Genomic DNA, 25,283 nt, shown 5'->3' with positions numbered 1-25,283 from the left:
GAACGCAATTTATTACATCTACGCACAGCAACTCCCCACTGTGTTATAAGACTAGTTTTTGGTGTAAAATCTTCAAAATCACTTCACTATAGAAGCATTATAAATTTCATCTGCGAATGTACAAAAGCAGCCCCAACTTCAATAAAACATGTAACATATCAAGAACTGGGTAAATCTATATACAAGTATATGGATTTGCACATGTTACTGGTGGGTTTAGAATCTGATGACCTGCTTGAACTACAGACACTAGGGCAAATGAATCGATCACTCTGGAAAATCCTCCCCAGTGATACCTTTACTACTAAACAGCCAAAACATACAAGCATGTGGACCCAGATTCCTATATGTACTCTATTAAGAGGCAGGAATATTCAGGGTTGGTAAGGATTTTGTTCCGGATAAAGGTCCTGTTGGTGTTGTTCTGTTATAGTGTTCTTGTAAGTGGTGAGGTCTTCCGTGGTTTTGTTGTTTCTCCATTGTTTCTCGAAACGTCTGTAGGAGTGTCTGGCTTCTTGGAGGTCGGTGGTGAACCAGGTGGCATTAGGGGTGCGTTGACTAAATCCCTTTAGCATATCAAATGTATCTGTCCTAAATTGATGTAGTTATGGAAAAAATACTTTTATGCATTTTAGAAATTGTATTTAAGAAACAACACTTTTTAATGGAAATTGTAAGATCAGATGCACTTATTAAGTATGACCTAAAGATAACCCGCATTCTTGAAATTGTGGTCTCGGAGATAAGATGCATTGAAATTGGCTGCCTGCATCTAACAGTTTAGAATCCTATCACTTTAGAAGCTTATTTACACTATGTGTAATGTTTTAAATCAATTATTGGAATATTCGGCTGATAGTGTTTGGCTATGACCCAGACCTTGTACTTTCAGACAAGATGATCAAATCACTATGTATTGCAAAGGCTGTCCCCAGATCTCTTTAGCTTCAGAGATGGTGAACGGCTCTTATACCATCTAAAAATGAATTGGTCCGGAAAATGAAGCAGGTTAAAAAGAAATTGGTGGACTTAAGAAGTTTGAGATGGTCTGGAACCTTATTTTGATTAAGATCTCGAAATCTAGTTTATCTCTCAGGAGATCTTTTCAGCAAGTTCAACTCCCATGTATTGTAATCAGAATTTTAATGTATTATATGACATTTCATATTCTCTTGTAATATAGTTATAATAATCAACACAGGATGAATTGATATTTTGGCCATTCCAGCTGATGTCTCTGTATATGCTTAAGGTTTCTAAGGTCTAATCTTTGTTTAGTTTGTGTTAAATATTTGGCAGTTGATGCTGTTCCAAGATATTATGCATTTCATTTTTCGACTTCCAACTTAAATGTTTATATTGTCTATCTTTTATTGATTTTAGTATTTAATGTTCTATGGCTAATCAGTGCTATTTAACAATTATGTATTATTTGACATATTTAATGAATTTTATGGATGTATGTATGGATAAAAAAAGTTTTGTTATATGGAGTTCAATAAAATAAAATATATTGTAATATTTGATTAATTCTATAAACTCTACTTACTACTACACTGTGGTTAGTGCAAAATCAGGAGACTGGCTTCCACAGCTATGGTGATCAAGCTCTGTACCAGGTTGTAGGCACAGCCAGGAAAAAGGCATTACCCAGATTGGTTATTTTAAGCACCATTTGGTGCCTTTCTCAAAGCTGTCCGTTACCCCATGTCCCATCCCCAAAGTTTGCAGGGGGTTAGTTCATGGCTGCAAAGCTCTCTTGCCACTTTCTGGTGCATTCAAGATATCTTGTGGCTTCAATTCCTTCTTCATCAAACACACCTTTAATTGTCAGTAGAGACAGAGAGATGATTCCTCGTAGGCCTGGAGCCTGTGTTCACAGCTGGAGTTCTAGAGATGGCTGATGCTTTGTATGTATATATATAATATTTGGAATGCGCGACTATCACTCCAAAGGAGCATCATGGCGGCAAGCAGGATACTATGGAATGCTCAGAAAGATAATGCAGAGCTCAGAGAAGTGAAAGGCACTTCGCGCGGCGATTTCCAGTCCGAGTGTACTTCCGCAAAGGAGAGTGAGGAATTTATTATTTGATTAATGATCGTTGACAATCTCTATAATAGTGTGTAGTACCTCCACGGGGCAGGGGTCAAAGGGGAATCCTGACTTGCAAGCAAGAATAGCTTGGCGTGACTGTTCCACGCTAATGGTGTAAAATGATTGAAGAATCGGTCTATCATTCTGGGATTCTGAAGGGGATATCATCTTTAAATCAGTTTGTACATTTTGTATCTTCTTTGAAAAAAAAATAGCAATTTGATTACAGTGGTTCTGTGATGGGGGATATCACGTTCAAGTATTTTTAGGGTGGGTAAATGATTTCACAGTTTTTGTGTCTGAGTGGACTTTCTTTTCTACTTTAATTTGTTGATGGTAGGCTCTGAGAGCCATTCTGCATTGTATTAGCTCCTCTAATTTGCAATCTCTTCGCCATCTACACTCCAGCTGTCCACAATGTAGATGTAACTCTGTCAGCTTTTGTGTATACAAAGGAGCTGAGACTTTGGTATTTAATTTCTGTTTTGAAGGGACTGGAGGGACAAAGGTATGATTATGCGTAGATATCCACGAGTTAAAGTGCTCGGTGTCTAATGTTGGAGTCCTTGATAGGATGGCCCTGAGAGCACGTGCGTCAGTGCTGAGGTCCAGATCAGCTTGCATTTCATTCCATTTGTGCACAGTTTTGGGGATGACCGAATTGGGTCCCAAATGGGTAGTAGTGCCCTGACGTCTAATCCCAGAGGGGATATACTTGTGGTCTGGCCATGATAAGGTAACTGGAGAGTTAACCTTAAGGGTATGAATGTTTGAGCAAATGCCATTGAGGGTTTGTCCAGCAGAAGGTGGGGAGGGAGATACCCACTGATCTAGGCCCGGGGTCTCTAAGGTATCTAAGAAATGTATAACTCCGGGTTCGCTATTAGTCTAAATGAAGGGTAAGATCCCCGAGTGGGGTGAAGGTCAAATATCTAAGAGTTAGAGGGCTTAGGTGACTACGAAGCGTAGATTGGGACCTGGTGGGCGATAGATCAAAGATCCAGAGAAGGAGGCTGAACATTCAACTTGGGAGCAGAAGCCAAGACTTTCCGCACCTTTAGGACAAGTAAGTTTGAATGTAGACCCTTTGAGCGTAATGTTATATAATATAGTGACCCTTCTCCAGTGATTCAAGTCTATCTTGTTTATGTATTAGATAGCCAGGGAGGAGGGCATGGACGATGCCCAGACGGCTTCTTAAGCCATGTTTCCATGACAAAAAGTCAGTCTAGGTTGAGATCTAAGACCATATCGTAGATGTTTTGGACGTGCTTACAAAATACTTTCAGGTGAACAATATTGATAAAAACAAATGGTGCTTCTTTGTAGATTCCATCATTTCTAATGTTTGCCTGTCTACTCTCTTGTTACCAGCACGTTTTACTAGGGGTAAGGGTTGAGCTTTTCACAATGGCGCACAAGAGCCGAAGAACAAAAACTGATCTCAGCCATCGGTTCAAAGCAGGGACTCAGTCAAGGTTTCACAAAAGACAAATAAGACCACCAATGGGAGGCATGAGCTGGAGTGAGAGCCCCAGCACCTTTCCATTGAACGAGAGCATGGCAAATGGTCAATTGTGGTATCATTAAAATGTTCTTAGCTGATACGTGATCTTATCTTCCACGTTGTTAAGCATTAAACACTTCTATATCCGCAGACAATCACTGGCGTTTCGATTCAGCCAGTTCTTCAACATTCAAGTCCAACAATATCCAGAGTGTCCTTCCTTATGGCATGGGGAGCGTGTCCGGAGTCCTGGCCAATGACACTGTCCAGGTAAGTGGACTGGAGAATGTGCATGAGTTTTATAGACTTTGACCATGTTTGAGATACACTTGAGACATAGAACAGAAACCAGGGTATCACTAGGGCTGATTGGTTTTGTTAAGGAAGGTGTCCCTTCCTACACAAAAACAATCATCCTCGCAACGCAGGCACACTTGAACCATGGTGCAAAGGTGTCTGGGTTGGCGAATGGCATCCAATTGTGCACCAGCGCCGGGGAGAGCTCAGAGACATGTCAAATTAATGTACATATGAGCATCCCTGCTCTTTGGAAGTAACACAGAACAGCACAGCCAAATGGCTTGCGGCACAGTGCTGTGTTACTTCCTTGTAAATATGGCCCCTAGTCCCTGCTTTACAAGGTCAGCAAACTAACTGCTATTGCCTGATAAATCGATACGATCTACTTGATGATAGCGGCTACTTTGAAAAAATGTCCACCAGGAAGATGAAAGCCAGGGCACACTGACTCTTTTGCCTGTCATATTTGGTAACTCTCCTGCTACAGTGCCTCAGAGTCCAATGTGAAGATAAAGGGATGCACCTGGTTTGGCTCTTCAAAGGGCCACCTTCAAAATGAACCTTTAAGCTGATTGGAGAGGTGACTGAAAGCCATCAGGGTAATCTTAGAGTGCACAAGCTGAGGCTTGTACCTAAAGTAGGTGCCGATATGTTCTAACAGAAGAGAACAGGGACAAAAAAAACATTTGGCTGTAGGTGTGGTGGCTCAAGCCGGATAATGCAGATTCAATGATCTTAACACGCTCCCTCCAGCAACTGTTTCTATAAGTTCCACCAGGGCATACATCCCAGAAATCACACGGTAGCACAGACAAACATACGTGTTCGGCTTAAAATATGCGGGCAATTTAAAACATAAGGTATTTAGGGAGATGAGTCGCGTTGTAATGCCCTGCGTCACAATATAACTGCACCTTGTATAATGTATGCAGGGTGGGCGTTCCCATGCTGGAAAGCTTCGTAAAAATAACCGCAGTGAAATCTACAAGATTTCACTGCGTCACTTCTAGGATGCCACTGCGTCAAAATCTTATGCCTGCTTGAAACAGGCATAAGGAGAGACGCAGTGTAGTGGTGCAAAGGTTTCTCCGGATAGCGCAGGGAAAGTGACGCATCTCTACAGATGCGTTACTTTCTTGTAAATCTGCCCCTCAATATTGGGGATTATTTACAAGCCCCTTGCGCCACCTGTATGTCACTTTTCCAGTGTTAACAATGAGACAAAAGTGGCACAAGAGGCTTGTATACCAGCCTCATTGTGTTTAATAACAAGCATATATTATATTTCCCTATATTAAAATTAGAAGCAGGCTTTGGTGCCTGCTTAGGGTTTTTGTGCCCCCAAGCGGTAGAGGTATTGAAATTGAGGCAGAATTTACATGAGTTTAGCAGTCTGCAGCAGATAATCACAGCCCATGAAAAAAGTCCTGGGATCACTCCTCAACCAGGACACACTGGGACGTCATCACTAGAACCCCCAGAGGGGGATTTGAAGCACTCGCAAATCATGATACACTTTAGTTTTATAATTTATCAGTTCTATTGAGACTGAATTCCTAATTTCTACTGAATTGTTGCAATCCTATGTTGTAATCCATAGTAACTGCCTCCATTGCATCATCATTTTTATTGTAAGTTGATGCTGCAACAAGATTCTTTCTGCTGGTGTCAGAGTAGAGAAGTTCCTTCCATTGCAAATTAATTATCTCCACCATAAATTTCTCGCCTCAGGTGTTTGCAGATGGGTGTAACACCCGTGATGCCTTTACTTGTCCTCACCTCTGTAATCCATGAAACCGATCCTCCTAACCATTGTCTATTACATGCCTCTCCAAAGAATCCTGGGTCATTCAGGAGTCGCCCACCGCTGTTTCCTTCCTTTGTCCGCATGAATTATTAGCCAATTTTCTTGAAAAAAATTAAATCCTGAAATAGACAATAGACAATGGAGTCTCACTGAGAATATGTTTACCCTTTAATGTTCTAGAAGGAGACTCTTAATCTCAAAACCTGACCCTGCGCATCATCTACCTTTCTGCCTTCTTATGCCTGACCCAAGTTAGCGAAGGGGATGGGATCAAGGATTCCTGTTTTCAATGTCTGGATGCCCCATGGCTGGGAGTTTCATCAACCACTCAAACAAGGGGGCCTCTGAGGCGGATATGAGGCAGAGAGAGCAGGGTAACAATCAAAGAGCAATCAAAAGAGACACTCTGCTGAATCTTCATGAAGAGAGATGCATAACGCTGAACAAAGTTCTAAGTGATATGAGGCATAAAGGGAATGTCCAATGCCCATATGCTTTAATACTTGAGAGGTGGATCAGACGCTTAAAAAAACATCCAAGCAAGATCGCGGCTTGTACACATCCGAGACGCCAAGCACTTTCCCTTTATGCCTCATGTCGCTTAGAACTTTGTTCCGCATTATGCATCTCTCTTCATGAAGATTCGGCTGTGCCCATTTTCCTCTGGACAAAGTCACATGCTGGCCTTATTTTGGAGCCCTCCATGCATTATGTATTAATTTGCGTAATCACTCTGTCTGCCCTTCAAAGACATGGGTAGTCGCTCTGGATATCTAACCCAGGTGCTTCATATTTCCTTTGCTTGCACACAAACCTGTCGCCCTGAAGAAGGTGTGACCCAAATGTGGGTCTGACACCGAAACGCGCATTGGCGCTGGAGCCCTTGTGCCTCCCTTGTTGGCCTCTCCCCCTTGGAGAAAAAATCTGACTATTTAATGTATCAGTTCTTTACAAAGACAACCAACTGATCTTCGATTTTCCTTATCACCCTATAATATCTGATTTTTCTATTGTTGTGAATCTTTTCTTGGATTAATTGATTGTGTAAAGCACCATTTATTGCATTGTTATCTGATGGAACATTTGAGTATGTTTGAGTCAGCGTTTGACCGTTTGCTTGAAAGACTGTGGGTGTGTGGCTTAGGATGATTGTACAGTTTGTGGAAATGTATTGTCTTGAATGTATTTTCTACTATGTTAACCAAAAAATCGAAATAAATATGATATCCCCAACTCACAAGTATTCCTTATTATAATTGGGATGGGAACCCTGTGCAAGAATCTTTCTGTCTATATCAGTGACATATAGCACTTCATAAAAAAAATTTCAGGCATTGTGTCTCTTTTGATTGCTCTTTGGGGGTTTATCAAGCGGTGTGATAGAAGGGATGTCCTGTCTTACTCACTAGGTTACATTTCATGTACCTGCTTTTTCTTTTCCTTAATGAAGGTATTCACATATTAAATTACAAAGATAAGTCTGAACATTTTCTGATGTCTTTCTCCTTTGAGATTGGAACTCTTGTGGTCACCAACCAGGCCTTTACTTTGACCTCTGCTGAAGACAACGTCTTTGCCAATTTTCCTTTTGATGGCATCCTGGGACTGTCATATCCCGATATGTTTGGTGATGGAACGACCACAGTATACGACAACATGTGGAAGCAGGGTTTGATCCCCGATGACCTTTTCTCCATCTACCTGAGCAGGTAGGTGACGTTTCCTCTGGTAATAGGAAAAGGTTGAACAGAGTAGGATGTCAATCAAAGAAAGCATTCACATTTAGAATTGAGTGAAGTTTTTTGCTTGAAAACCAGAATCCTGTCACTGAAATAAGACGACTAACAGGAAGCATATTACTATTTAACAATTTGCAGGCACCACATTTCCTGCAATAGTGTGGCAAGCAGAAGCTGAACATGTACACAACATACTCTAACTACAACCACATTAAAGGTGCTAAACAAAAGGGGTATAAAAAACTGGAAAGACCTAAAACATTGTTAATTTTGCTTTGATGCATCTCCTGTTTAATAATCCAGAATGCTTCCTGCAGTCACCATCTACTGTCTCTTCCACCTCTCCTTGGGCCGGCGGTCACATGCTCAATCAATATAGATACAAGATGACACTTGTCTAAATTCACCAAACTGTTACAGAGTATCACAGTTCCTCACCATTTTAAATTTTGGTTTTGGTTTTATGAGCTTGCATTATTACATTGTGTTTTTAGGCCTGATCAACAAGTCACATTCCACAAATATATATGTTTGAATGAACTACCTACTCTCCCTCTTCTTTCCTTCACCCTACTTCAAATATTCAGAGCACCCCATTCCCCAGGCATCCCCATCAAATGCAAGGCACAGACAAGAGCATTGCCTGAATTGGATTCATATGGCCTTGAGTCAGAATCCCTGTTCTTATGAAACATATACGGTAAGGTTCAATCATGTGTCTTATCCTGCAGCCCTCACTGCCAAGCCGCACAATCAAATGCATACCAAAACCACCCAAACACTTAAATAGCATTTCCATAACACAAAGAACCAACCTCATACACATGTCACTAACTATGACACACCCTCAAACTACAGAACAACGCTCCCTCTACAGTACTCCAAAGAGCAAATGTCACATAACTCACCACCTCTCACAAGATAGAGACCCTATTCAGAAGCCTGGTTTAAACTCACATCCTTCCATGTCCTTCTTCCCACAGGCTACATCATCCATCATGTGCATTGTGCACTGAAGAAGGAAAGATGCTTTGCTTTCATTCATGAGTAATCCTAGTTCTTCCCCCTAGGCTCGTAAGAGACGCACAAATATATGGAGCTGCTGCTATGTCATGTCCCACTCTCTGCAGCTGAAAACTCCACCTTCCATCTCACCTTCAGGCCTCCCAAGCAGAACAAGGCCTTCAATTATCAATTTGCACATCAATTCACCACCTCACTCATCCAACATGCTGGTATCACCTCCCAGACAACAGAAGCTGAAAGCAAACAAGAGGCACCCTCTTCAGCCTGATTGATGTACTAAATGTGATGCAGCATTTTACACAACCAACAGACTCAAACACCATATCCTCAATCTCGTCTTCTCAATATCACCAATAATTCAATGCAAACTTCCCTCATGCCTGCGTTGGACCGACCACTTTGCCATGCCTATTTCTATTGTCAACATCCTACCAACAAACGTAGGTCAATATAAAAAGATAAGACCTAACTTTCTGATCCTTCAAAGACATATCCATAGACAAGCTAATATTTGAACTCATCTTTCACTCTTCTCTGTCTGGGGCCACCACCCGTCTAAACAACGTCAACACTTTTTTGTAAAACTCTGAAGATCCAACCCCCAATTAAAAACCCACACATGCAAGTCAGAGCCTTCAGCTCCGTGATACTATAAACACCTTGCTGGCAATAAATGATCTATCTGCAGACAAAAAAGAAAATGGAGGAAAGGCATACTTTCTGATGACCTCATGGTACTAAAGTCCCTCCGTGCACACACAGATGGCTCATCGCATCTGCCAAAGCATGGTACTATGCCACCACCATCACTGAAGCCACCAACAGAAGCAGAACTCTTTTGTAGACAATCAAGCATTGATAAACCCCCTGCTGTACCCACCTATTCACCACTCCATAGAAAAGCACATTGCCATCAACCTATCCTCCAGTGTAAAGTACAAAATATCCAACAGCACATCAATGACACCAAGCCTGATTCAACTCTTACATCTGTCCCTCGCACTGGTCAACCTTCAAAGCCCATATGTTGCACTTTACACTGATATACTCAACCCCTCAGAGCAACTTCCTATGAAAATTATAACGTACCCTCATCCTTCATCAAAGCTGTCTCTGGAGATGCTGCCTCACCTTTGGTCACCATTGTCAATGCCTCCCTCACTCCAGGCATCTTCGCAGATGCTCTCAAGACTCCTAAAAGAATCCTACACTGGACCCGATGACCCCCGTCTACTATCCCATCACTCACCTAGTGTTCATCAGCAAGATCTTTGTTAAAACAGTAAATAATGAACTCTAGTATCACGGCCCTTGGAAACTAGCATCATTTGCACAGTATTGCCTCAGATTTTTGCCCTCCCTGATTTTCTTGGCCGTAGAACTCTGAGCATGTTGCCCCTGCTAACCTGAGGTAAAGTGTTGTGTTCCACTCTCCCACGAAATGGGCATCCCACGATTAGTATGTTTAACTACCTGTAAGTCCTTAGTATATAAAACCAGGGTGCAATAGGAGCCTGTAAGATAAATGTCACCGGTGGACTGCAGCACCTATTGTGCCGTTCACTCCAGTGAAAATATAAACATGACCGCAGACCTCTCACAAATAGGCTGGCCGTCCAGGTTTTAACTGCCCGCAAATTCAACCTCCCAAAATAACCCCTTTTGAAAGGCCTACACAATCCATATGAATATTAATAAGTTATTACTAAGTAGGCCTTACTTCCCGTAAGGCATGGTGTATGGTATTTGAAAGTAGGAATGTTAAACATGTCCTTACAGCGAAAGAGCCCTAAAGGGTATTTTAACTGTGGGAGGGTTGGCTGTTCCATTGGAAAGTATTTGGATACAATATTAAATGTAGTAATGTTATCTCTGCCTAGGAAAGGGCAACAAGGTTCATGTTTTTACAATTATGTATTACAAGCCCAATTAATAGGTGAAGTCTGATTTATAATAAATATTTTAAAACTTTAGAAAGTTAGCATTTACCTGCCTAAAGTCTCTAGACACCCATTTGCTTGGTCTTCCAGCTATCACCCATGGCTGAACCGATGTTTGATGAAGGATGATCCTGGTCCCAGAGCTCAGAAAAAAGCCTCAGGTGTGTGGAGGTGTTCTGTTTCTCTGGCTGACCATCTGGGCAGGTACTTAATTACCTTCAAAGAGGCGAGCTCTGTCACAGGGAGAAATAGTTAACATTTGGGCCTGTCATCTGCATCTGTCCCACTAGCCAGTTGAGCACAAGTTCCAATGGGTGAAAAGCTGCTCTCAGAACTGGCTTAGACTGACCACAGGGTAGGGGTTGCTAATTTCCCTGCCCATACCTCTGAGGCGGGCAAAAGAGCTCTGCACAGGGGTGGAATGTTTCTCTGATATTAGTTTTGTGAAGAGTGAGGCACACGGGACGTGTTGCTAAGCTGGGTAGGGCAAGCCTAGCAAACCTTTTCGCCTTTGGATAGGGGAAGGAAAGGAGTTTTCCCAACCCACAGGCCGGCTGTTATGTAGAATAAATGGGGTATCTCCATTAACCTCCACAGAACACATTCTTGGACTGAGGAAAAACAAACGAGGACTTTACCTGCAGTCTGTGACCTGAGCAGAACCAAGAAGACTGGACCTGCTCTCAGTCTTGTACCCAAGGCCAGACTCCAAGGTTCATATTGCTGACCTTATGTTTCTGCAACAGGGACCCAACAAGCTACAAGAAGCCTAATGTGCAATTTTCTAGCTGCCCAGTACCACCTGGAGCTGTCAGTGACCCTGCTGCTTGAATCATGAACCTCAATTGCTTTCCCAAGGTCCTGGACCCTTGGCTGGTGTCGAAGTATACCACTACTAACAAATCGTGAAACCTTTTGGAACCACAGCTCTCCAGAGGATCTGGATAAACTTGCCAAGATGATCTGATGAAGGTGCCTTGTTGCTGGATCAAAGATTTAGGTTGCTCCTACTCCGCAACAGGAAATATAATTAAGGGGGTTGTAGCGGAGAAGGTATCCAGCCTTTTTAAGCATGAACCTTGCCAGATGGGAAGAATCTGAACTCCAAAAAAGTAACTGAGGGCCTATTTCATAGTTTGGTGGATGGCCCATTTTTACACCAGCCCATTGAGTCAATAACACTATTGCCCAGATGTAGATGACATCCTTCAAATTTAGAAATCACTGCCAAGCTAGAGGTAATTTCTTTAGCACTGCCAGGAACCGCTGTCAAGGCAATTCCTGTCCATGCATTTTACAGTTTGATGTGGGGCTCGGTTATCATGATGGAGCCTTGCACCAAACTGTTTTCTTTTCAAAAAGAACATTTCAAAGTGGGATTTTCAGTTTGAAAATTTGAAAAATGACCCTTTAGTGGGCGTCATCTCCTCTGGCGAGGGAAGCATCTTGTCTTTTTTACTATTCCCTCCACCGGGGTTTGTCTGCCAGTGATCGACAATAAAAAACAGTTATATGTCTGCCCTTCCCACCCTAGTAAGTGCAACAGTAGGGAAGTGTTAGAAAGTGGAGGGGATAAAATTACTATACCTTACTATTCCCACTCCAGCAACTGCAACAGTAGGGAAAGTGTTAGATAGCAGAGGGGAATAATTAACTATTCTCACCCTACAGAGTGCAACAGTAGGGAAAGTGTTGGATAGCATAGGGGATAAAATTACTATTGCCACTCCAACAACTGCAACAGTTGAGAAAGTGTTGGATAGCCAAGGAGCTAAAATTACTAATCCACCTCCAGCACATGCAACTATACAAAGGTGTTGGATAGCGAAGGGGAATACATTCTATCCCCACTCCAGCAAGTTATACAGTAGGGAAAAGGTTAGATAGCAGAGGGGATAAAATTACTATTCCCACTCCAGGGAGTGCAAGAGTAGGGAAAGTGTTGGATAGCCAAGGGGATAAAATTACTTTTCGAACTCCAGGAGTGCAAGAGCAGAGAAAGTGTTGGATAGTAGAGGGGAAACATGTACTACTCCCACTCCAGCAAGTGCAACAGTAGTGAAAGTGTTGGTTAGCAGAGGGTATTCATGTACTATTCCCACTCTAAGGAGTGCAACAGTAGAGAAAGTTTGGATAGTGTAGGGGATAAAATTACTATTCCCACTCCAACAATTACAATAGTAGGGAGAGTGTTGGATAGCAGAATGGAATAATTTACTATTTCCACTTCAGCAAAATAATAAACTCCAATTAGCATACACCTCAATAATAAAAAATAATTTACTTCCCTCCAAATCCTCCTATAAATGACACCACTAATATAGTTAAACATTACACAATTAACATAATTGCTTCAATATTAATTAATCTACTAATAAGAATGAACAACCAAATTAAAAACAATCAGTAATAAATTAATTCACACTATTAAAGACTTTGAAATAGCAATAACTAAATATAGTAAATAGAAATTTCTTCCCACATTACTCCCTTATGAATAAATAACCCACTCCTCAAAAATGACACATTTGACATATTTTCCAATAAATTATTAATAATTAATAACCAAATACTAATTATTTATTATTACATTATTTAAAACGATTAACAACAATACATTATTAAATACACAAATATGAATTAATACTAATTATTAACTAATTCATTAAAATTAAATTACTTCACACCCTACTCCCCTATGATCCCACAACCCGCTCCGACAAAAAACCCAAAATTAACATAATTACAAAATAATAATTAATCATTAAAAACCAATGACAACTAATTGATAACAAATGAAATACAACAATCAACAATACACATTATTAAATACATAAATATTAATTAATTAAATTATTAAGTATTTAAATATAATGACATTACTTTCCACCCTACTCCCGTATAAACCCACACCCCACTCCTAAAAAAATGGCACAATTAACATGTGTAACAATTAATAATTAAAAGACATTTAGTAACTAGTTAATGACAAATGAATTAACACAATTAACAAGATAAAGTATTAACTACAAAAATATGAATTAATTAAAATGAATAATGAATTAATTATAATTAAATTAATTCCCACCCTATTCCCCTATAAACCCACAACCTGGTACAGAACTAAAACACACTATATAATTTTTTATAAAATTACTAACTTCTTTGGTTGTGAAAAAAAAAAATTACTAACTTCTAAAAATTATTAATAAATATATTATAATTAAATCACTTTCCACCCTATTCCCCTTTAAATCCACTACCCGCTACGGAACTAAAATACGCAAAAATGAATTATCATACAATTCATTATTTCTAAAAATGTAAAACATACAATACAAAAATAAGCTATACTTATACAAATAGCACACTTTTAACACATTTACTAAAATACAGAACACTAAAATAAATTGTTTTATCATTAACAACAATATTTCTACTAACGATATTACTAACTTCGACATTAGGTAAAACAATATTTCTTATCTACATGTCGGTATTCTGTTAGACGATATTCTTGCAGGTAGATATTGTGCCACATCCATATTTCAACATCGATATTCTAGTATAATTTCCAGAGACTAAAGGCCTAATTTATATGCTGGCAAGGAGAGAACTCCATTGCAATGACAACGGAGTTTCCTCTCCACCAACATAGTGGTCTCTCCACCCGACTTAGATGTGGTCAGACCATAGTAAGGGCCATCAGAGAATTGGCTACATGTCTGTCTGCAATATTAGGATTGGTAGAAATATAACTGTATAACATCAAGTGACCCACTACTGATTTATTGATTGATTGTTTAAGATCACTAACTCGGATATTAGCAGAAACACTGTTTTTTTTTATATCAAAAGCCTTGTCTTTATGTCTGAAATAAAAATGGTATGTCATTAAAGTATTTCCAACGTAAAGGTAACTTTTACAACTATGGGGCCAATTCTGATCTCGCTTGGAAAGCCCTATGGCCTACTCAGTCCCGTAGAGCTTTCCGACCGACTCATGATCCGGGGCGCCGAGCCACAGAGTATGAAGCACTGCAGAGCTGACGGACTCGGGTCGCTTGGAGCCCCATTAAAGTCAATAGGAGCCTGTTGTACGTCATGCACATAGGCTTCCATCGTGAAAAATGTACGTCTTGGAAAAGGGGGCCCCCTGTTACATGTTTGCAATGGTGCCCCCGCAAAGTAAATGCATGGGTGAGTGGAACCCCTGGGTCCCCCGACTGTCCAAGTCATAGGGCCCCGGGTGAAGGTGGGTCAGGCGCAGACCCCCAAAGACCTCTTCTGGGAGCTTTTTGAGCCGGAGGCTCTGATTCGCATTGGCTGCCCGCAACGTGTATCGTACTTGGCCGGCCGGAAACCATACGCATTGCACTGTATGCGTCAGACAGATTTAAGTCGCTGTGCATGCATCGCTTACGGGTATGAGTCGGTCGTGGCGCGAGGCTTGAAGCGCATCATACTTGCTCGCTCATACAGCTGTACGAGTCACACGGAAATCAGGAGTACGACTCGGACTCGCTACTGATGGATGCCTCTAGGAGCCCTTCCGAATGAGATCAGAATCGGCCCCTTGGTCTGAATTGTAAGGAGGAGGGTGCTTGAAAAGGGATTCCCTCCCCCCCTCTTTCGGTAGCCAAAATGTAATGTATTGATGATTTGGAAGAGCAATTGTGTTCACAAATTATCAATCAGTTCAAGGCACCCGACTCAGTATGGAAACTGACTCAGAGTGGGGTAGCTGTTCCTCTTGGCCCGCATCCACTTCGAATCATGACAAGTGGCCTCAATGTAACTTGACAATGCTGTAGGGGACCTCTGCATGATCGCTGATGTCATTTGTTCCAAGTGAAATTTTGCTTCCTAAAATTAGTCAATGTTTCTATAAGTACAAAAAATGTGTTCACTAGGAATGCATGCGAATGCAAGGATGGGAGGTCTGCTGTTCTTCTCAGGCCTCCACTACTGTGTTCCCAGGCATTTACAGGGGTTTATAAAATTCCTCTTTCCTCATTTTTATTCATGAGGCAGGAGGTTGGCGACTTCCTGTGATGCACCCGACTGTTATTTCAGTCACACTGTAACATTAGCAGGATGTTTTTGTGAAACACTGTAATCGACTCTCCGTAGAATACCTTGGTCCGATTCAGAAGGGTAAACTTTGACTTCAGGTATAAACTTATACTTCAGTCTAAGATTGGGCCCTTATGTCTGACTTTTTTACAAATGGTTGCAATTTGTATACAACTATCCAATTGAACACGTTAACTAAAGAAAACACCTCAAAAAGTCAGCAGGGACACCCATCTTTGCAGAATGCCAACTACACATCTTGAGTATTCACAAAGGTAAATGTACACTTTTGTGCAACTTTACAATTTTTCCGGATTCACAAAGGTAAACTGAGACCAAAACCCTAAATTTACCACTTTTCGGTATCCATAAAGGTCAACTTAGACCAAACATTTATCTTTCCTAAAAGTAACTTGCATTTGTGAACTTGTAAAGTGGAGTGTGGAGGAGTGTCCTCTGCTGTTGGGGCTGTTGACTCTGCAGATCAGTGTGGTACTTCCAAGGGAGAGGGTGACTGATCGAGGCTGTCTGGTCACAATACTACACCACACTCTATGTTATTCCACTCTATGCCACTGTACGACAGGAAACTGTATGCTATTTCACTCTACGCCACTCCACTCTATGCTAATCCATTCTCCACAACTCCACTCCACCCAACTACACTCCACACCAGTCCCCTGTGCTTCACTCAACAGCACTATAATCGACTGAACAACAGTCTACATACCTCCAATATACCACACTGTACTCCACAATATAGTACTACACTGTGTAATAATGTACTCCTGCCAATACGAGTGTACATCACTCTACTATGATGAAGAGTACTTTAATGACACATTTCTCCAGTCTAGTACACTCTAAGCATCTCCCTGTATGCATCCCCACCCCACTTCATATACTTCAATCTGAGACACTACACCACTGTACTCTGCTACTGCACTTTATGGCACTCCCCTGTACTCTACTCTATGCCACTCAACTGTGCTGCAGTCTATCTCACTTCACTCTAAAATACTGTACCGCACTCTACTCAGCATTACTCCACTGTACAACACTTTCATCCCCTCCATGACACTCTAATCTACATCACTCTATGATCATTACCGACACACTACTATACTCTACTGTACCACAGGGCACTCCACTCTACAACACCTTACTCCACTGCATACTATTCCACTCCACTCCACGCTACTCTACTATAAAACATGCTACTCCACTCTATGCTATCCCATTCCACTGGCCTTTACCCCTCTTAGTGCATGGCACAGTACACACTCCACTCCACACTGTTCCACTGTAACCCACTGTATTCCACTCTAAGCAAATCCACTGTACAACACTCCACTACACGGTGTGCCAGTATACAACACTGTCCTCCACTCTATGCCCTTACACTACATTGTAAAACCTACCACTCTATGCCCCTACACCCTAGTGTACAACATCCTACTCCACTTTACATTACTTTCAAACACTCAACGACACACCACTCCACTGTACTATACAGGACACCACTCTAAATTATAACACTTTACTCAACTCTACAATATGCCTGTCCACTTTAGTGCATGCCAGGCTACTGTACTATACTACATGTAACTGCACTATATAACAATGTATTCCACTATAAACTATGCAACTCCACTTTACTCCACTCCTCTTTATGACACTCATTCTACTCTATCCCACTGCACTGTACCAATTAAATGGGCAACCTTATGTGTATTACTGTAATGTATAGTTTACGCAACACCTTCAATCTATTATACCTCCTGCAGCTCATGCACTGTGCATTTAACTCAGTAGCCCACTACATTAATCAAAACTTGCACCTGCTCCATGCACAGCTTAAACCGTTTTCTATTATATCGGTTCTACCATTTAAAATAATAGTTATTATACTAATAGTTATGACACCGCAAACAACATATCTTGGGAGAAGACAGTGCATTGTACAATCGTGAGATATAGTTAATGTACAATGGCTACTAAGCTTCGGTGGCTTAAGTTTTGGTGGATGTAAGCTCTGTGTCTTATTTGAGAGGAGTTTTATCGGCACACTGACAGTGCTGTACAACATTCCAGTTGGGGAGCTGCAGGTCCACAAGTAGTTACTGGAGGGTTCTCTCAAGTCAGATAGAACTGGTTTAAATGCCAATCACAAGTCTGTGGTGGGGGTGGTTTCAACCAAAAATCTGCATATTCACTCTGGCTACTCTAATGACTTGTGCTTGTTTTATGTAGGATAAATAAATATACTAGGCCTGGGCGGTAAACTCCGTTCCGCTCGTGGAATTTGTGGAATTTTGTCAATTCAGCATTCTGTGGAGAACGCGGAATTGCTTAAAATTTCACGATCCGCAGTGTAGCAGATTTTTTCCTTGTTCGCGCTTTCAAAATGCATGTTCGCACCTGATTAAACGACTCATGTGCGACGAGTTTTCCTATCCATTCGCGTGCGCCATGAGATTTTGGCGATCGTGAACACAGCATTTTGATGCGCCATCGGACATACGCGTGCCCGAACAGTAAACACGCATCGCAAATGGGTGGGACAAGTGAAACAAGATGGCTGCACCAATTGGCGACCACATGGGCAAGTTCGCAAGATATTTCCCCCCCGAACACGCAAACAGTGTCCCCAAACAGGAAAACCGCAACGCGAACGGGCAGAACAATGCCGCGTGCTCACATAGATTTTTTACATCTTCGCAGAACTTTGCGTAACGCGACTATGCAAATTCCGCCCAGGCCTAAAATACACCGTAGCTGGTTTATAGTGAGGAATGAACATTCATATTTATAATAAATGTCTATTTTTGGGAACTAATTTTAGGTGTATCTGTTGAAGTGCAAGGGCAAACACAGTCACTTAAAGCGGAAACATCCACACTGCTGAAGAGGGCTGGTCTTTTGATCTATAGCCTCTGCTTGGTTGGGAGGGAGTAAATTGTGAGTGATATGACAACAGAATAATGTTGAAAGAGTATTGATTGGGAACCCCTTTATATGTAGGCATATATTGTTTCATCTGTGTTTAGAAAACATGAGCCTGGCAAAACAGTTAAAGCTGCCTTTAGGCCAGACTTAGAAATTGGGAGGCAGGTCCATCTGAGTTGAGGGTCCAAAACCCTGGCACTCACTGAGCCTGGTCTTGTGTTCGGAGCTTGATGAAGCTGCTGACATCTCTTTAGAACAGGCTTAGGCCATGCCACAGGACTGATGGAGGCCATGCCTTTTTGATGATAAGTCTCCTGATATTCAACAATTCTGGAGCACTCTGAAGTATACTTGAGGTGATGTGCAGCACAGTATAAAACATGGTTTAGTAGCAGAGGGGGCTGATAGCAATGGCAGACTTGTGGAGCATAGTGAGATGTCTCCTATGTGTTGCATAAGTAGCTGATATATGAGTTGTGTTTATCAAAGATGGTGCTGATGTGCTTACAGGGGTGATATCTCTAAGATGAATCATGCCCCAAGTTTTGAGTGTTGATTAGGTCTCTTTGAAGGAAAAGTGGGACCGGAGGTGCAATTGTGATGATTTTCGGTTCTTCGCGTGGTGGTGTGGATGTGCACATGTGAGGTACATGAAAGCACCATGTCTACATGAAAGGTAACACTAGAAATGTCATCAGTTGATTGTCTTATTGAGAAATGTTCTCTAATTTATCTTCACAGCTATGGAGAAAGTGGAAGTATGCTGACCTTTGGTGCAATTGACCCCTCATATTACCTTGGAAATATCTACTGGGTGCCTGTCTCGAAGGAGCGATACTGGCAGATTAATATGGAAAGGTACTGAAATGAAAGCATGAATGAATGAATGGATGCTGTATCCTGCTGTTAGATACAAATACAAAATAAATCAAACGGCAAAAAAGTAATATTGTAAATTAGGAAATACAAACTGCGGGATCTCGAGAAAATATAAACTCAGGGCCCGATTCACAGATATACCTTAAAACAAAATCCTAAACTTACTACTTTTGGTATTCACAGAAGGCATTTAGTAGTCTTAAGTTAGGATTTTGTTTTAAGTTAGGATTTTGTCTTAAGTTAGGATTTTGTCCTAAATTAGGATTTTGTCTTAAATTGGGATTTTGTCCTTAATTAGGCTTTTGTCCTAAATTAGGATTTTGTCTTAAATTAGGATTTTGTCCTAAATTAAGATTTTGTCTTAAGTTAGGATTTTGTCCTAAATTAGGACATTGTCCTAAATTAGGATTTTGTCTTCAGTTAGGATTTTGTCCTAAATTAGGATTTTGTCTTACATTAGGATGTTGTCCTAAGTTAGGATTTTGTCTTAGGTTAGGATTCTTTGTTCTAAGTTAAGATTTTGTATTAAATTAGGATTTTGTCTTAAGTTAAACTTAAACTTAATTTACGTTTGTCTTAAATTTAATTTAAGACGAAATCCTAATTTAAGACAAAATCCTAACTTAGAACAAAATCCTAATTTAAGACAAAATCCTAATTCAGGACAACATCCTAACTTGAGGCAAAATCCTAACTTAAGACAAAATCGCCATGAAAATTTTGGAGGAAACTAGTAATATGCTTGGGCCAGCATATTACCAGACTCACAGTGCTGCTAGACTGCCAAGGATCGCAGATCTCTGGCAGTAGCAGTGGTTCTGTGGCAGTCTGCTTGCCTTATTCAGAATAAGCAGGTGGACAGTGCCCATAAGTACGGTGGGCCAATGGACCGCCGTAGTCATAATAAGGCCCAATATATTTTTTTTAAGTAGACCAAATCCTCAATAAAGCAAGGGGTTATTTGTGTAGATCTTGGAATATTTTCTCAAAGAAACTAAATGTTGATATAAAAGAATAATGAAAATGAGTGGGAAAAAACAGCTATTTGTGACTGCATTTCTATCTGTAACTTCTTGTCACAATGGCCTATTTTCAAAAACAATTTACGGTTATGTCCATCAGACACTTCTGGCCTCAGCGATATATAGGCTTTGTAGGTTAACCAAAAACTTTACAATGCTTTTTCCTTGTGTACCAACTATAAAAATTATGAAAAATGGGTGTTGTAAGAAAGTCGATTATGAGTTGTGGTGTTTGAGAAACCTCACCACGGAATAAATTCACTATCTTGGATTAGGTTCAGTTAGGTTACTTTAATTTAAACTGTAGCTCTGTCCTGAGTAGCTGCGGTACTGAGCAGTCAGCCTTAATTGAAAGGACATCAGAGTAAACAGTTATCAGCACTTAAATGGTAATAAGTAAGAGACACAGCACAATAAACATCCCACTCCAAATTCATAAAACTAGTTATATATTTTTATCATTAAATAGACATCATAAAGACAAACCTCAATTGAAGGGAGCCGGAGTTATGATTTTTTAAAACTGTTTATAAGACACTGTCAAAGTTCATGCTGACTCTCACAATTAGAAACTTTTCTGGTTCTTTTTCTTGTCAATGGACTCGTTGGCGGAGTCGTCTGCAACTTCAGTGTGCAGTTTGAAGTGAGTGAATGAGTGAAGTCCAGTGGTCTGGTACAAACCTTTGGTCTTGCCAGAACTGAAGGCTATCGACAAACCTGCAACACTCTGCAGTGGTAGCAATCTGAAGTCTGTGTCCAGGGTCTTTGAAAATGATAGTGTGCTGAGTGGCAGTAGCATATGAACATCTGGTTCTTTTAAAAAAAACATTATCCTTGAGCTCTAGACACAAACGTTGCAGTTCCTACAGGAGGTAGAGTCAATTATAGCACCAGCCATGGGTCCTGGAACTTTTAGGCACCTTGCGGGGACTAACACTCTATCACCAAGAGCGCACCAGTGGGGTCGAGGGCAATTCCTGTTGGCACAGGTCAGCTGGGCTCTGTCGAGCAGGACTTCTTAAGCGCTGTAGGTCCTGGAACTTTAAGAGGAGGCTAGTCAATGAGCCCTTGGAATCCATTTTCTGGTCATTGTCATAAGTGAAAAAAGATTCAGCCCTTGAGGTCTCTCTACAAAGTCAACAGCAGGAGGAGAAACCTATCTCTCAGAAGTTATGTATTTGGTTCAGCAGATGCAGCCTTCTTTTCTGAGTTAGACAGGTACAGCAGGAGCAGCCATTCTTCTGTCCTTTTTAGGTCCAGAAGTGCTCAGAGGAAAGGATCCAGGGGTGTCACCTTTATACCTATCTCAAGTTTGTGAATTTGGAGAAATCCCTAACCAATGGGGCCAACATTCCTAAGGGCAGCCCTAACCATTGTTACATCACTTCCTTGTGCATTGGCATGAAACAATCGCAGAGTGCGTATCTCTGCCCAAATCCAAAATATCAGAACCCGTCTTGGCTGGGTCTGAGCTATTGCCACACCCTTGCGGTGTGTCCAGTTTTATTGTCATACTCCTCCTGGAAAAACAGTTCTAAAAGTGGTTTTCTCTCTCTGGGTATGAAAGCCAATCTATCTACCTTGTCAAAGGAAGGGGCAGGCAACAATGTGACTCACATTTGTCAATCAGGGACGGCTGCCATCTTGAAGTTGGGCCATCTCTGGCCATGCTTTCAGGAGTTCACGCCTCCTCTCACCAACATGCCCTTTGTTATCCTTGCCTCAAAGAGCAGGAAGACAGCAGGTGGTCTCAGGTGACAACTGCTATAGTTACTCAGAAATGGCTACTAAAGACTTGAGAGAAGAAACGGGTGACTTTCTAAAGTCCCCTCAACATTACCTTAATTCTCACTATTTCAGGTTTAAGGTAACACATGTATTTGATACATTGCAAAAAAATAAATTTTATTGCCCTAAATGGAAATTAGCACTTTGTGATTGGGCTAGTGTAACCATATGTTAGCCAATGGGACAAACAGTCTTGCTCCAGTGAAAATGACAACAAGACGTTTAAACTGTCAGTGCATGTAAAACACACTAAACATGTCCTGCTTTTTAAAATCTAGCACCTTGTCTTATGGACTTATATGGCTTACCTTAGGGTGACTTATAACTATTAAAAGTAAGGATTGGATTTGGCAAAGCGGGTATAGTTTAAAAGCTCAACAAGCTGCTTGGGTGATATTACAGACATTGAAATCCACATTGAACTGTTCAAAAGCAGCGTCAGGCCATATAGTTGTCTTGAATCAGTGTGTGGGGCTTGACCTGACTGCTATAGTACCCATATAGCTCCTTGTTGAAAATAGTTTAAAAGCTCCCAGACGAATGTGCACTGGCAGGTCTAGAGCCATGTTCCCACCTTGTCACTGCAGCGGTGGTACGATAAGTCCTGCATTCCAATGGTGACATTTAACTCCCAGGCCCTGGGTATACAAAGTACCATTGACTAACGAATATCGCTGCGCTAGTTCTTGGCAGTGATTAGGACTGCTGCAAGTGTTTTATTGTCTTTTAAAATATTTCCTATTGACTGTGATAAATTGTGATTTTACCTGCATTTTGCTGTGATCTTACCTGCATTTTGCTCGCCCACTCCCCGGTCCACCGCAGCTACTAGTGCTGATTGTTGTGGAGGGAGGTCAAGCGGCACCACTTCCTGGTTGCTCCATTTAGGGCGGCCATTTTGGGGAGGTTGACGTGCTAGTCTCCACCTTCGCCTAATCTATATGGTCCCTCATCTCCCCGCGCAGCGGTAGCGCCGTAGACGCGCCGAAGAGGCGCCAAAGAGAAGCCAGTCTGCGCCAGTCCGCGTCCAGACGCTTCTCGCTGGCCCTTGGACCCGACTACTACCATGGTGGGGAATCGCATTGCCTATAACTCCCCGATATTGCATGCCCTACGACCCCCCACCAGTTTGTCTTGTCGTCACTCTTTTTCTCCCACTAATCTAGAATATTATTGCAAATACTGCCAGTGGAGTACTTCTCTTTCATATAACTGCCACTCTCCCTCCGTACATAAATGGAGATTGTATCTCCTCAATTGTCGGTCCCTACCGAAACACTTTACTGAGCTGTATATGCTGATTAAAGAGCTCAATCCAGATGCTCTTTTCTTAACGGAAACTTGGCTCCAGATAGATAATGACCCGACTACAACGTGGGTCACACCTCAAGGCTATACCCTCAAACGACTTGACCGTCAGACTGGGAGAGGTGGTGGTCTGGCTATAATATATAGAGATAGTTTTAGGTGTCGTGTTATTCCAACTACCTCATCGGCTTGCGAGAGTTTACACTTCTCGTTAGAATTTTCCCCCACTACCACTTTCTCTGGTATTTTGGCCTATTGCCCACCCGGCACCCTTAATAACTTCATCACTAAGATCACTGACCTTACTGCAAGTGTTGTGCTGACCTCGCCTAACTTCACCTTGCTCGGGGATTTCAACCTCCATCTTGATGACCCCCACGATACGTCAGCCAATAACTTACGTTCCAACTTGCAAGCGATTGACCTCTGCCAAAGGGGCTATCAGGCAACCCATAATAGGGGACATCTTCTTGATCACATTTACAGCACCATAGACCTCATTGTGGAGACTCCTGTCCCATTACCCTGGATGGACCACTTTTTAATACCTTTTACCTGGCTCACTAATTTTCCTTCCTCCTCTCAAGACTCTGCCAAGCACCTGGGAAGGAAATGGTCCTCACTTTCCCCCCCCCGACTGGACAGCTGCTCTTGCCCGAGATCCACCGAGGAAGGCTATTAATCCTGCCTCGGCCACTAATAAATTTGACAACTGGATCTCCAGTACCCTTGACCAGGTTCTTCCCAAATGCCCTTGTAAATCCATAAGAAGACCTAAAGTTGCCCCATGGTATACACCTGCCCTTAGGTCTATGAAACTTGAGTGCGGTAAACTTGAGAGAGCTTGGAGGAAGGACCACTCTCAGCCTAGGAAAGCCGAATACAGGGCTGCAATAAAGCTTTATAAATCAGAGATCAAGATGGCACAAGTCCTCTTTTATGAAGGGAAAATTAGTGCAGCTGCCAACGCTCCAAGGGAAATTTTTAAGATAGCAAAGTCCCTTATCTCACCTTTTGCTGAGCGTCCCTCCGCTGAAGGCGGGCAAGACCGTTGCAATGATCTGGCTGTTTTCTTTTCTCAAAAAATCCAGACTATATACTCTTTATTCAGCAATCCTTAGGACGATGCGGGACTTACCGCACCCAAAATATCTGATTCCTTGGTCCCTTGTGGGCTTGACGTAATTCCACTTCTCGATGCCTGTGGTCTAGACAGATTAATCTCTAAGGTCACCTCTGCGTCGCCTAACGACCCAGCACCACCTCAGACCCTTATCAAGGTCCTGGACGTTATTCGTCCGGTCATCTTAGAGGTTCTAAACACTTCCATCGTCTCTAAATCTGTTCCATCTTCATGGAAGTGTGCTATGGTGAGTGCATTGCTCAAAAAGCCAACCCTGGACCAGAGTAACTTGGCCAACTACCGCCCTATTTCGTTACTCCCGTGGCTGAGCAAGCTGCTTGAGAGGCACGGTAATAACAACGAACTATTTGGAATCCAATGGTCTGTTGCGTGCCTCCCAGACAGGATTTCGTCCTCAGCACGGAACCGAAACTGCCCTTCTAGTGGTAACGGAAGAAGCAAGAGCTGTACTAGATCGGGGAGGCAAGGTGGCCATCATCCTATTAGACCTCAGCGCCGCGTTCGACACGGTTAACCATGCCACGCTATTACAACGATTGGCGGGCATGGGCGTGTCGGGCGCGGCCCTGGAATGGCTGGCATCCTTCTTAAGCAAGCGTTTCTTTCAGGTCTTTGAGGGTGAGGTAGTTTCTCCCAAACATCCGCTCAGGTGCGGGGTCCCCCAGGGCTCCTCCCTGAGCCCCACCCTATTTAATGCCTA

The 25,283-nt window shown here is 41.9% G+C and overlaps 1 protein-coding gene across 1 annotated transcript in view; it reads left to right on the top strand.

Annotated features, from left to right (window-relative positions):
- LOC144772152 (pepsin A-like) overlaps positions 1 to 25,283 on the top strand; it is a 76,805-nt gene that overhangs the window by 30,201 nt on the left and 21,321 nt on the right. Inside the window, exons 4-6 of the mRNA XM_078656300.1 lie at positions 3,757 to 3,875; positions 7,225 to 7,421; positions 19,184 to 19,300. Coding sequence (XP_078512426.1) covers positions 3,757 to 3,875; positions 7,225 to 7,421; positions 19,184 to 19,300 — 433 coding nt within the window. The remainder of the gene's footprint in view (positions 1 to 3,756; positions 3,876 to 7,224; positions 7,422 to 19,183; positions 19,301 to 25,283) is intronic.

The sequence above is a fragment of the Lissotriton helveticus genome, chromosome 8 (genome assembly GCF_964261635.1).
Source record: "Lissotriton helveticus chromosome 8, aLisHel1.1, whole genome shotgun sequence".
NCBI lineage: Eukaryota > Metazoa > Chordata > Amphibia > Caudata > Salamandridae > Lissotriton > Lissotriton helveticus.
Note: the sequence above shows the minus strand (reverse complement) of the source record. Positions and strands in the feature narration are given on the sequence as shown.